Genomic DNA, 13,504 nt, shown 5'->3' with positions numbered 1-13,504 from the left:
GGCCTGTACGAGAATTCACCCATTCTTCAGCCGAAGCAAGACTTACTTCTCCCGATCGAGATTAGAAAGTAAGTACCGATTGAGCGATCGATAGCTCTAGGTCCGGCCGAACAAACTGGGAGAAATCCCAGCGAAGTATCGCCGAGCTCACCGATATTTCACATGGTCCTTCGAACCGGTTATTAACCAAAGTAGAAACCGTGAAAGACGGTCCTGAAATCTGGTTAATACGGACCTAAAGTTGACGAAAACTAATCTCTTTCTGTTTATTTGCAGTGTCGAAATTCACGAGCAAAGACGCCCAAGCCAAGGTATTCGTGGCCGACCCACCCAGGGAGCTTAACGAATCTATCGCCAACATCAAGGCGTACGCTACAAAGCTCGTGACCGACGATAGCAAAGGGAAAATCAAGGACGCAAAGAGACAGGGCTGGAAGCTTCTCGAGGTCCTGTTTCCGATTGAGTTCTACGAACTCACAGGGGCAACTCCACCCTTGGCTTTGCAGACGGCAAAGCCTAAAAACAAGTGGGAGATCGCTAAAGCGGAGAAGTTGGAGAGAGAAGCCTTGGCATTCTTGACTCCCGAAGAGCGAGCCAAGTTCGACGAGGACGAAGCTCAAATTCGGAGGGAAAAAGAAGCGCAGAACGCTCTTCGACACGAGGTTCGCGCGGCCAAAAAGAGAAAGAGGGACGCAATTGAAGAGGCAAAGCTTCGCCTGTTAGAGAAGGAAGTGACGGAAAAGCGACTGGCGTACGAGCGCACTAAACGCCGTAGGGTTAACCCAGAAGCTGACCAAGGCAACTTGGTTGCCACGGTCGAGGTCCCGTTTGTCACACCAGACGGAGACCCGGTCCTTCCAGGAGACGCTTTGGCCAAACTGTGGTCGGCTTTGGCCACAGGGAAATTCGTCCTCCCGGGTACGGCAAACGACCCGGTAACCTCTGAGATTCAGGCAGTGCTGGCTAAGCACCTGAGTCAGGCAGAAACTCCACAGCCTTCGGCCGCGACGAGCCAGGCACAAACTCTGCAGCCAGTGGCCTCGACGAGCCAGGCACCGACACCAAAGGCCTCGACGAGCCAGGGTCGGAAGAAAGCGACGCCAAAGCGTACGGCGGCGAATAAGGGTAAGACGCTCGCTTCGAAAGGAGTGAACGTCGAGACTCTGAAAACCCCGGCACTGCTTAGCCCCATTAGCCCCAAGCAAACGAAAGGCAAGGGGACGGCCCGGCCGAAGTCCGGGACGAAAACACACGCTATAGACATAGATAAGCTAATAGCGGAAGCCACCACGAACTCGGTAAAGGTCATTTTGGACAAGTCCGACGGGTCACTCGCGGGAGTCAAACAGGTGAAAGCCTTAAAACCCGGGAGAAAGTCGCTGTTTAACCCTCCGTCAAAGGAGTTGGTGGAGGCAGCAGCGAAAGCATCGGCCCGGCGAAAGGGTCTTCGATCGGCGGCAGAGGTCGAGGTAAATCTAGCCGACTCAGCCAAAAATCTCTACGGGGAGGACTTGGAGGAGTTGCCTAGCGAAAAGGAGGACGAGCTCCTAAAGGAACCGGCTCAAGCACCGGTATCGGCAGAAGAGCAGCAGCCACGCCCGGTCTCGAGACGATCGGGCCAACGGATCGACTCAGGTGACGAATCGGATCCAGGACTACAGCTCACAGCCGAAGACGAGGAGGAGGCGCTCAAGGCGGCAGCTCTCAGCACCCTCCCAAAAGCGGCCGAATAGCCGTCTTAAAAAATTGTAAAATCCTGTGGTTATCGATAATAAACACTTGTATAAATTAAAGAATTTTGTGTCTGTCTTTTCATTTCGAATAAATGTTGCATTCCGATAAGAAACGATCGAAACGGAAGGGGAGCAAAGACGATACCCCCAACAGGCTAACGCTTTCGAAGGCCAGCAGAAATCTACTGGGTGCGAATCTGGTAGTAACGAACGACGAAGAGATAATGGATCGGGTATTAGCGGAAAGCGAACCCGAGACTGGAGCGAGATCCAGACGAGCCCCGAGGAAAAATCCTGACGGTACGCTCAATGCACCAAGGAGTAGGCCATCGAGTAGGGCCTCAGACCGAAACCTAAGCGGCTCTCCGAAAATCATAAACATAGAGGGGCCTGATGAACCCCAGTCACCGAAAATTGGGCTAACGGTAGACGATGTTCAGAGACAGGCAGGCGCCCAGCCTTCGCCGGAAATACCGCCGCCGAATCTAGATGGGTTCGGGGTTACCCCAGATCGTAAGACTCTATCCGAATGGATGAGAGAAGAGTTCGCGAGGTTTAACGGTGAAATGACAGAAATCACTGGGCGGCTGACGAGGACAGATGCAAAGGTAGCCGAGACAGTCACCAGACTAGACGGCCATAAAGAGCAAATCAAAAGACTCAACACAGAAGTGCCGACGATAAGGCAGACTGTAACGGGCCTCAGGAGCTCGATAGCCGCAGAAACAACCGCACGAATCGCGGCTATAGAAGCAAACATCGCAGCAACGATGCTGACGCAGAGGAATGCGACAGAGGCCCTGCAGACCCGAATGGTCGCGCATATTGAACGAGCAGTAGGGCAGCTCCAAAATAGCCTGAACGAACTAAGACAGACAGGAATTGCAGAGTTCGACGACACACAACTGAGAGTAGAGTTAAGACGCCTGGTCGAAGCCCAGGGCGAGGAAATCACGAACGGCCTGGCGCAGTCACTGGGCCAACACTCAGAAGAGGTGGGTCAGGCCATAGTAGAACTCAAAGTAAGGATGTCAAGGCTAGACACCAGGCTAAGGACGATTTATAGAGCCCAACAACCGCCGGCTCAAAGCCAGCAGCCAGAGGGTAGAAGGTCTCGGCAAGGGGCTCAAAGCCAACAGCCGGAGACCGGGAGAACCCGGCAGCAGCGAAACACTAGCAGATCACTCTGGGACGACTCAGAGGAAGAGGCAAGTGAAGAGAACGAGCCGACGGTAGGACGACCGACGTCAAGGGGAGGAACGGCATATAGTCAGCCTCCCCCATCATACCGCAGTGCCTTTACGGCAAGCGCACAAAGACCGGCATTTGGCCCAGCGCCAGCCCCGGCACCAGCCCCGGCACCAGCCCCGGCTCCGGCTCCGGCGCCAGCCCCGGCACCAGCCCCGGCTCCGGCCCCGGCACCCGCCCCGGCACCAGCCCCGGCACCGGCACCGGCGCCGGCGCCAGCGGGACCGGCACCTCCGTATCATGCGGCAGGTAGACCATACGTCCCACCGCAAGCGCCAGACGACGTCAAACGAGAATTGACGCAAGAGCTCGAGCAGCTCAGGGAAGAGCTAACACAGGCTTATGCCCAGTACGGTCGTGCAAGGTCTGACGATGCCAGACAACACGAAAGAATTGCGTTCATGACGACCTATACGTATTACAAAACGGCAGTAGAAAACTTAATGCCCATGCTGACAACAGCAGAAAAAGCCGAACTACGACTGCAGCAACGCAGAGTAGAAGCAGAAAGACTGGGCATTGCCCCAGTACAGGCGCCGATGCCTGTACAGACGGCTAAGGTACGGTTATCACCGCCCAAGTTTGCGGGGGAGGTACTGAAATATCACGGTTGGCGACAGACGTGGAATACGTACGACAACAACCCGATATACACAGCCACCGAGAAAAGCCAAATGTTGGAGCAGGCTCTCGAAGGCGAAGCCGCCAATGCGACGGCGAGTTTCACGTTCACGGCGGAAACTTATAATACCATTCTCCAAGTACTGGCTGATAGGTTTGGCGACCCGAATCAGGCCATAGGAGAAAGAGAAGCCAAGCTACGAGAAGCGGCAAGCAAACCGGTGGGAGCGAACCCGACGTCCGCCCAGCTAAGAGAAAAACATATCGAGATATGTAATCAAAGGCAAGGCCTCCTGATCCAAGGCGTACAGCCGGCGACATTCGATTCGCACACGGCTAAGGAAATCTTGAACTCCCTACCAGGAGTGATAACAGAGAAATGGAGAATGGATTGGGGGCCAGAAAGAGCACCGACCTTAGACCAGGTCCTGCATCAACTCGATAGGTTGATCCGAATTAAAGCGTCGGAAGAAGCGTCGAGACGGGTCGACTATACCCAGACCACACAGGCCAACGCAGCGAGCGTAGCCACAAAAACAATCAAGTTCCGAGACAAGACCCCGACGAGGCTTGCCTGCGTGATATGCAAAAGCGAAACACACGCTGCGCGCGACTGCACGTTCGGCAACGCAGCCGAAAGGCGAAAAGTAGTGATGGACGCGGACAGATGCTTCAGATGTTTTGGTCAAGGCCACAGGTACGTGGATTGTTCGGAAAGAAGAGCATGTCGGCACTGTTACTCCACCTCGCATGCGTCGGTCCTATGCCCGCACGAGAGAGAAAGTCGGGAGAGAACTAAAAGCAGGCCGGTACCGAGAACCGCCAGCAAATCTCCAAGTAAGCCTCGATCGGGCAAACCATTCATGCGACCGCCATCACCAACGCCATCGAGGACACCGTCAGCGGAACGGTCAGTCAATGAGCAGTCAAATATAGGGGTAATAGAACCCAACGGCAAGGAAAAAATTTCCGCCGGGGTGTTACTGAACTTTGGAGCGAAAGCCAAAGCAGAAAAGACACAAGGAATAGAAGAATGGGTCCCACTGTTCGGAATATTTGACAGCGGTTGCGGTAATTCATTTATCACAGCAGCCCTAGTACGGAAGCTAAATGCAAAGGTCATTGGCAGGCAACGTATCAGAGTCTTGACATTTGGGTCTCACACACCCATCGACGAGTACTGCGATATTGTTCAAGTCACGATAGCCGGCATATCGAGAACAGTAACGGAAAAATTCATTGTCCGGGACCACATTCAAACACTCACACCATACACCGAGACGAAGCTTGGTGAGAGGTTGCTCAAAGAAGGCGAAACCTTGGCCGACCCGAGGCACAGAAGACCGTCTCAAGTCAAGACGATTGACATCCTAATTGGAAACAGTAACATGTACGAATTCATGTTACTGGAAGCACCGCGCAGGCACCGGAAAATAGTGGCGCATAACACTATCTTCGGTTGGACGATATCGGGCTCCTTAGGAGACCCGGGATACGAGACAGTAGCGTGCGTGGCCAAAGTAGAGATCGTGCCCGAAGAGCACGAGATCTCAAGTGTCGACAAACACTTTGCGGCCTTCTGGAGCCTTGAAAGTTTAGGTATCCCAAATAAGGAACTAACGGATGTCGAATTCATCCAAGCTTACATAGCTAGCATCGAAGCCGATGAAGAAGGGCGAGCCGTCGTACGGTATCCCTTCACCCAAGAGCGACCGGACTACGACTCATGTAGATCCATAGCCGACATAAGATTCGAAAATCTGTGGAAAAGCGACTCCTTCACTAAAGAGAAGCGAATACGATATCACGAAGTAATGATGTCCTACTTACGGGAAGGATTCATCGAAATAGCTGACCCGAACTACGATGGGCCAATGGCATTTTTGCCGAACAGACCGGTCGAGCGAGAAGACGCGGAAACCACAAAGATACGACCAGTCTTTGATGGATCGGTCCATCACAAGAACCGGCGCAGTTTCAACGCCAATCTTGAGATAGGACCAAACCTAAACCCAGACATCATGGGGATTCTAATGAGGTTTAGGCGATATTGCATAGCGTGGACGGCCGACATCGAGAAGGCGTTTTTGCAAATCAAAATCCACAAAGACCACGAGCAAATCGTGAGGTTTCTTTGGGTCGAAGACCCCGAAGCTGCCATACCCAAGGTGGTGGTCTACGCATGGAAGAGACTCACCTTTGGACTCGCATCGAGCCCATTTATACTCAGGGCCGTTCTAACCTGGCACCTGCAGAAGTACGAAACAGAGTACCCAGGCATCACAGCCAGGACTCTTAACCAAATCTATGTCGACGACTGGATGGGGGGAGCCGAAACTCCCGAACAAGCTGCCGAAGAGATAAGGCTGATAAGTCGAATCTTGGGGGAGATCAAGATGAAACTCTGTAAGTGGTCGACGAATTCGGCCGAGCTAACAAACTTACTACGGGGGGAGTTCGAATTCTCCTCCCGACCATCGAAATTGGGAATAGATGAGGTGTTCGAACATGCGGACAAAAAGGCTCTGGGAATCCTTTGGGACCCAGTAACCGACCAGTTCAAATTCAACGCCGATAAAATAATATCCGAGGCACGAAGGCTAGGAGAAGGGCTTACCAAGCGACAGCTGTTTAGCCTAGCGCTAACGCTATACGACCCGTTGGGCTTCGTGAACCCGGCGATATTGTCCGCGAAACGGGCGATGCAGATCTCATGGTTAGCCAACGGCAAATGGGATCAGATAGTGAACAGTTGCACCAATGAGAATTGGGAGGAGTTCATCAAAGGTCTCGAAGACCTACAGCTCATACGGATTCCTCGCTGGACGGGCATAGAGGTTAAGGAACCTAGCGAACTCCACATCTTCTGCGATGCCAGCGAGGTAGGATATGGGGCCGTAGCATACGAAGTGCAAGGGACGACGATCGCCCTCATAGCAGCAAAATCAAAGGTGGCTCCGTTACCAAAAAAGGCAATGACCATCCCTCGGCTCGAACTGCTGAGTAACCTGATGGCGTCTATACTTGGCAAGTATATACGAGACCAACATCGGGTTGAACACAAAGCGCACATCTGGACCGATTCTCAGATAGCGACATGTTGGATCACGGCCACCAACAAAACCCCAGAAATCTGGGTACAAAACCGAGTCTCGAAGATCAGAGAATTCGGCGCAGAAATCCACTTCTGCGAAGGGACTCAGAACCCGGCTGATCTCCTCTCAAGGGGAGGCTCAGCAAAGGAAATCCAGAGATTGAACTGGTGGAAGGGCCCCGAATGGCTCCCGGAGTATGACAAGTATAAGCCGATCGAAATCAAGGCAAACCTCATTCAAACGGATATGGTCCGTCCGAAACACCCAGACTGGCGCAAAGAGTACAGCGACTGGGATAAAATGGTCAGAGCTCAGGCTATGATCCAAAGAGCAGTGGACGGCTTTAAAGGTAAAATGTACCGGCCTTCCCTCATTATCGAGCAAGTCCTGTTTGACATGGTTGACTTGAAGGAAATCAAGTTCAAAAAACCGGGATCGAGATGCCAGGTTTCATTCAAGCGACTCACATATGAGGAGCTACTCACGGCACGATACGCCTTGATAAGACACGCACAGATGGAGTCATACCCCGAGGATTACGATAGAATCGAGCGGGGGAAAGTCCCGAGAGACAAGATGTTCAGAAAGTTGAGACCGGTGTTCGACACGACGAATCGAATTATCAGGTGCAGGGGACGAGCCCAGGTACTGTTGGCAAGATATCATCTCGATGCATTGATCTTACTCCCGCCCGATCACTATATAACCACAGTCTTGCTACGCAAGCTGCATAGGAGGGTCGGGCACATGGGAATGAACGCCATGACCATGGAAGTCAGAAGCGAATTCTGGCTGCCCAAACACTGTCAGGTGATAAAAGACATCCTCAACCGATGCGTGAGATGTCAGAAGGTCAACGCAACAGCCTTCAGCGAAAAGCCAGCTCACTTGCCAATTGAACGGCTGAAAATATCCGATCCCTTTTCAGTCACCGGCATCGACATGGCCGGTCCGTACAATGTACTAGTAAACGAACCGAGTAAAGCGGTGATAGTCCAGCCAAGGACTGAGCCAGGAGTCCCCGAAGAGGAATCAGAATCATCCGACGAATCGGATGAAGAGTTGGTACCGGAGAGAGTCGATGCCCTCGACAAGAAAAAGAAAAAGAAAAAGAAAGAAAAGAAACAACCCAAGTTTGCGATTGACGGGAGACAGATAGTCAAAGTGTACATAGTTATGTTCACTTGTGCCACGACAAGAGCCGTTCACCTAGAGGTAACTAGAGGAAAAAGTGCGGCGGCGTTCATTAACGCTTTCCGTCGGTTCTGCGCGTTGAAATACGCGCCAAGAACAGTCTATTCAGACAACGCGCTGGAATTCGATAGTACGGCAAGATACCTCAGAAGACTCTGGCAATGCAAGACAGTCTACGACTTCATGGCCAATAGAAACATCTCTTGGCGGTTCTCAGCGAGTGTAGCTCCCTGGTGGGGTGGCTTCTGGGAACGCATGATAAAGACCGTGAAGCAAGCGTTGCATAAGACCTTTAACCCGAAGCAGATGGACTTCGACATGTTCCATACGGTGATCACAGAGATCAGTGACATCGTAAACAACCGTCCGTTGGGATATATCGCTGGCGACGAAACGGCTCTAACTCCGAACCAGTTAATCAAAGGAGGCTTTGTAAACAAGTTCGACACCGAACCTCCGGAAGAGGAAGAACTGCTCGGCGCAGACTCCTTGTTTCTCACGAACAGAGAAGCCGCTAGACGAAAGCTAGTGGCAGACTGGTGGACAGAATTCGTCCCAACCTATCTGAAGGATCTAAATAGATTCCATCAAGAGCAAATACCGTCGAAATCGGTCAAGCTAGGACAAGTAGTCTTGATCCACGTGGACTACGTCAAGCGAATCAATTGGAACATTGGGCGAGTGATCGAACTCATCAAGGGTCGAGATCACTTAGTCCGGAAAGTCAAGCTAGTCATGGTCGACTCAAAGGGCAAAACGTCAATCGTAAATAGACCTGTCCAGAACTTGTACCCTCTCGAAGTAGAACCAGGTATCATCGACGCAGACTTTGCCAAGAACCCGAGCAGATTTGGAGATCACGTAACCTCATCTGGGCAAGTATGTAAGAGAACTTACATGGGGGGAGTGTGGAATACCACGGCCCTCGGCGATGAGGCTACGGATTGCCGGCCACATGTGGCACAGCCACGAGAGGTAACGATTGCCTCGGCATTTGACGGAGTAACTGGGAAACGTCCGGGCAACGGTGATAAGGCTACGAGTCGCCGGCCACATGGGGCACAGCCGCGAGAGACAACGAGTGCCTCGGGTGTGGACGGTGGAGACACGAATCGTCCGTCAGATGTGGCACCGGCCACGGGAGTAAGACCACGACACGGTCAACCGAAGATGCCGGTGGTAAACTTACCGGCGTCGGCCGACCTCGAAAGGTCTAACCCGATAGAGTGGATAGATGACGAAGATCTAACACCCAAGCAGCTCAGAGCTGAAGTACGAAGACGCGACCGAGCGCAGGCAGCGTGGAGACCGAAGCCCGCTGCTAAGAATGCGACAGGGGTTGATCCGGACCAGCGCGAGGTGCTGGACGGATAAAACAGCTACAAGCCCCGCCGAATAATGCATGTAAACACCGACACAAATCGACGGTCCTCGGAAACCGTCGGACGGCAGGTCAGGCCCATGTGCCCGGCCTTTCTCTTAAAATGGGCCGTCAAACCAAGACATTATGCGGCGGAACATTAGCTACTTTCCTATATAGGGAAGGCAACCCTGTTTATAAAATTTCTTAAAGTATGGACTTAGAAATATTTCGACGACTCTATCGAAATACTACCCCGGAGCAAGAGAGCAGACCGGGGTAGCAAATAACTATCAACTCGGTAAGATAGTCGGAGTAGTAGAGAGTCTGGTGTAGTACATTCAGCAAAGCTGGATGGCCAGACTGGAGTAAAATAGCCGGAGAGATAAAGAGCACTCTGGCGGATGGCATCCGTAGTCCCAGGATGGCCGGAAGATTGCAGCGTAGAAGAAGAAGCGCGTACGGATTTATCCATTGGGACTTAGAAGAAATTAGAGAGAATGGACTTAGAAGAAAATCCATTACTCGAGAAACCCAGAGGCTACCCACCCCAAACGGGCCAGCCGCGAAGACGATAAAGAGGCAAGACACGTGTCGCCCCGAGGCTACCCATTCCAAGTGGGCCCGCCGCGAAGAAGATAAAGGGCGAGACTCGCGCCTCCTATAGTCCGCATTAATTAAATGTTATAATTTGACAATGTTGTTATTGCCATGCCTGTAATTATAGTTTACTTCACAGCGCCAATGCGGGCTAATAAATCACTCATTCACAAGCACTCAAACAGTAAGCATCTCTTTATTGATCTTCTTACTAGAGTCTTAGAGTCACCCCCTCGGCCTCGAAGCGCCGTTGTATTGAACACTGTTCAGGTTGCCAGCCTCAGTCGAGAGGCCAGCCTTTGTAAAACAACTTGTAAAGTTGGGACTTAGAATCGCTCTCGATTACGGGCATTCTAAGTGTCGGGACTCGGACACATCCGAAGGACTGACTGGAAGGAGCACACGCCTTGCTGTGCCTTCGAGTAGCACGGCACTCGCTCTCCTTCTCGGGCGCCTAGTACGACCAACCGTCGAACGGCCCCATCCCGGGACTAACCCACCTCTACTCCCGGCCAACTTGCAGTCGACTCTGCGAGCAGTTGGAACCGCTCGTCTATTCTGAGTTAGTGCCGAAGTAACTAACTTAGTCTGATTTGTCTTTGCAGGCCTGTACGAGAATTCACCCATTCTTCAGCCGAAGCAAGACTTACTTCTCCCGATCGAGATTAGAAAGTAAGTACCGATTGAGCGATCGATAGCTCTAGGTCCGGCCGAACAAACTGGGAGAAATCCCAGCGAAGTATCGCCGAGCTCACCGATATTTCACATAATATTGAAGGTGCACGCGAAATAAATAACGCACGCCAATGCACGCCAGTGCACGCCAGAGCATGCCAGTGCACGCCAATGCACGCCAGAGCACGCCAATGCACGCCAGTGCACGCCAGAGCACGCCAGTGCACGCCAGTGCACACCAATGCACGCCAGAGCACGCCAATATACGCCAGTCCACGCCAGTCCACGCCAATGCACGCCAGTGCACGCCAATGTACGCCAATGCACGCCAATGCACGCCAGAGCACGCCAGAGCACGCCAGAGCACGCCAGTGCACGCCAGTGCACGCCAGAGCACGCCAGAGCACGCCAGTGCACGCCAGTGCATTCCAGTGCACGCCAGAGCACGCCAGAGCACGGTAGAGCACAGCAGAGAACAGCTCAGCACTTGAAGTTTCTATAATATTTATTTCTCTTGTTAAATCCATTTTTTAATTACAGGATGTGTAAATCAATGTCCAATACACCATTTCAAGTCTATTGAATCAATAAATTTATAGAGCAATTCATGAACAAAAAGTTTTAGAAAAAAGCACATCACAGCACTTGAATTTTTAAAAATTATTCAAGTTATTTGAGTTCTTTTGTCGGGTAGTGGAGTTCTATTGTCAAGCACTTGAGTTCTGCATAGCAGAGCACGCCACAGCACGACAGAGCACGCCAGAGCACGCCAGTGCACGCCAATGCACGCAAGAGCACTCCAATGCACGCCAGAGTACGCCAATGCACGCCAGTGCACGTCAGTGCACGCCAGAGCACGCCAGAGCACGCCAAAGCACGCCAGAGCACGCCAGAGCACGCCAGAGCACGCCAGAGCACGCCAGCGCACGCCAGAGAACGCCAATGCACGCCAGAGCATGCCAGAGCACGCCACATCATGCCAGAGCACGCCAGTGCTCGCCTTTGCACGCCAGAGCACGCCAATGCACGCCAATGCACGCCAGTGCACGCCAAAGCACGCCAGTGCACGCAAATGCACGACAGAGCACGCCAATGCACGCCAATGCACGCCAGAGCACGCCAGTGCACGCCAGTGCACGCCAATGCACGCTAGAGCACGCCAATGCACGCCAGAGCACGCCAGTGCACACCAATGTACGTCGGTGCACACCAGGGCACGCCAGAGCACGCCAGTGCACGCCAATGCACGCCAGAGCACGCCAGTGCACGCCAGAGCACGCCAGTGCACGCCAATACACGCCAGAGCACGCCAATGCACGCCAGTGCACGCCAGTGCACGCCAGTGCACGCCAATACACGCCAGAGCACGCCAATGCACGCCAGTGCACGCCAGAGCACGCCAGTGCACGCCAATGCACGCCAGAGCACGCCAGAGCACGCCAATGCACGCCAGTGCACGCCAGTGCACGCTAATGCACGCCAGAGCACGCCAATGCACGCCAATGCACGCCAGTGCACGCCAAAGCACGCCATTGCACGCAAATGCACGACAGAGCACGCCAATGCACGCCAGAGCACGCCAGTGTACGCCAGTGCACGCCAGTGCACGCCAATGCACGCTAGAGCACGCCAATGCACGCCAGAGCACGCCAGTGCACACCAATGCACGTCGGTGCACAGCAGGGCACGCCAGAGCACGCCAGTGCACGCCAATGCACGCCAGAGCACGCCAGTGCACGCCAGATCACGCCAGTGCACGCCAATGCACGCCAGAGCACGCCAATGCACGCCAGTGCACGCCAGTGCACGCCAATGCACGCCAGAGCACGCCAATGCACGCCAGTGCACGCCAGAGCACGCCAGTGCACGCCAATGCACGCCAGAGCACGCCAGAGCACGCCAGAGCACGGTAGAGCACAGCAGAGAACAGCTCAGCACTTGAAGTTGCTATAATATTTATTTCTCTTGTTAAAACCATTTTTTAATTACAGGATGTATAAATCAATGTCCAATACACCATTTCAAGTCTATTTAATCAATAATTTTATAGAGCAATTCATGAACAAAAAGTTTTAGAAAAACGCACATCACAGCACTTGAATTTTTAAAAATTATTCAAGTTATTTGAGTTCTTTTGTCGGGTAGTGGAGTTCTATTGTCAAGCACTTGAGTTCTGCATAGCAGAGCACGCCAGAGCAAGCCAGCGCACGCCTAAGCACGCCACTGCACGCCAAAGCACGCCAGAGCACGCCAGTGCACGCCAATGCACGCCAGAGCACGTCAGTGCACGCCAGAGCACGCCAGAGCACGCCAGTGCACGCCAGAGCATGTCACAGCACGCCAATGCACGCCAATGCACGCCAGAGCACGCCAGTGCACGCCAATGCACGCCAGAGCATGCCAATGCACGCCAGTGCACACCAGAGAACGCCAGTGCACGCAAATGCACGCCAGTGCACGCCAATGCACGGCAGAGCACGGCAGTGCACGCCAATGCACGCCAGAGCACGCCAGAGCACGCAAGAGCACGGTAGAGCAAAGCAGAGAACAGCTCAGCACTTGAAGTTGCTATAATATTGAAGGTGCACGCGAAATAAATAACGCACGCCAATGCACGCCAGAGCACGCCAATGCACGCCAGTGCATGCCAGAGCACGCCAGTGCACGCCAGATCACGCCAATGCACGCCAGTGCACGCCAGTGCACGCCAGTGCACGCCAATGCACGCCAATGCACGGCAGAGCACGGCAGTGCACGGCAATGCACGCCAGAGCACGCCAGAGCACGGTAGAGCACAGCAGAGAACAGCTCAGCACTTGAAGTTGCTATAATATTGAAGGTGCACGCGAAATAAATAACGCACGCCAATGCACGCCAGTGCACGCCAGAGCACGCCAGTGCACACCAATGCACGCCAGAGCACGCCAATGCACGCCAGTGCACGCCAGAGCACGCCAGTGCACGCCAGTGCACACAAA

The 13,504-nt window shown here is 53.2% G+C and overlaps 1 protein-coding gene across 1 annotated transcript; it reads left to right on the top strand.

Annotated features, from left to right (window-relative positions):
• Nucleotides 1-1,957: 1,957 nt before the first annotated feature.
• LOC124342104 lies at nucleotides 1,958-9,265 on the top strand. Its single transcript, XM_046795074.1, has one exon. It carries the CDS (start codon nucleotides 1,958-1,960, stop codon nucleotides 9,263-9,265), a length of 7,308 nt encoding a protein of 2,435 aa, XP_046651030.1.
• The last annotated feature ends 4,239 nt before the right edge of the window (nucleotides 9,266-13,504 follow it).

Source organism: Daphnia pulicaria, chromosome 6, assembly GCF_021234035.1.
Source record: "Daphnia pulicaria isolate SC F1-1A chromosome 6, SC_F0-13Bv2, whole genome shotgun sequence".
Taxonomy (NCBI): domain Eukaryota; kingdom Metazoa; phylum Arthropoda; class Branchiopoda; order Diplostraca; family Daphniidae; genus Daphnia; species Daphnia pulicaria.
This window is presented reverse-complemented; position numbering and strand designations above follow the sequence as displayed.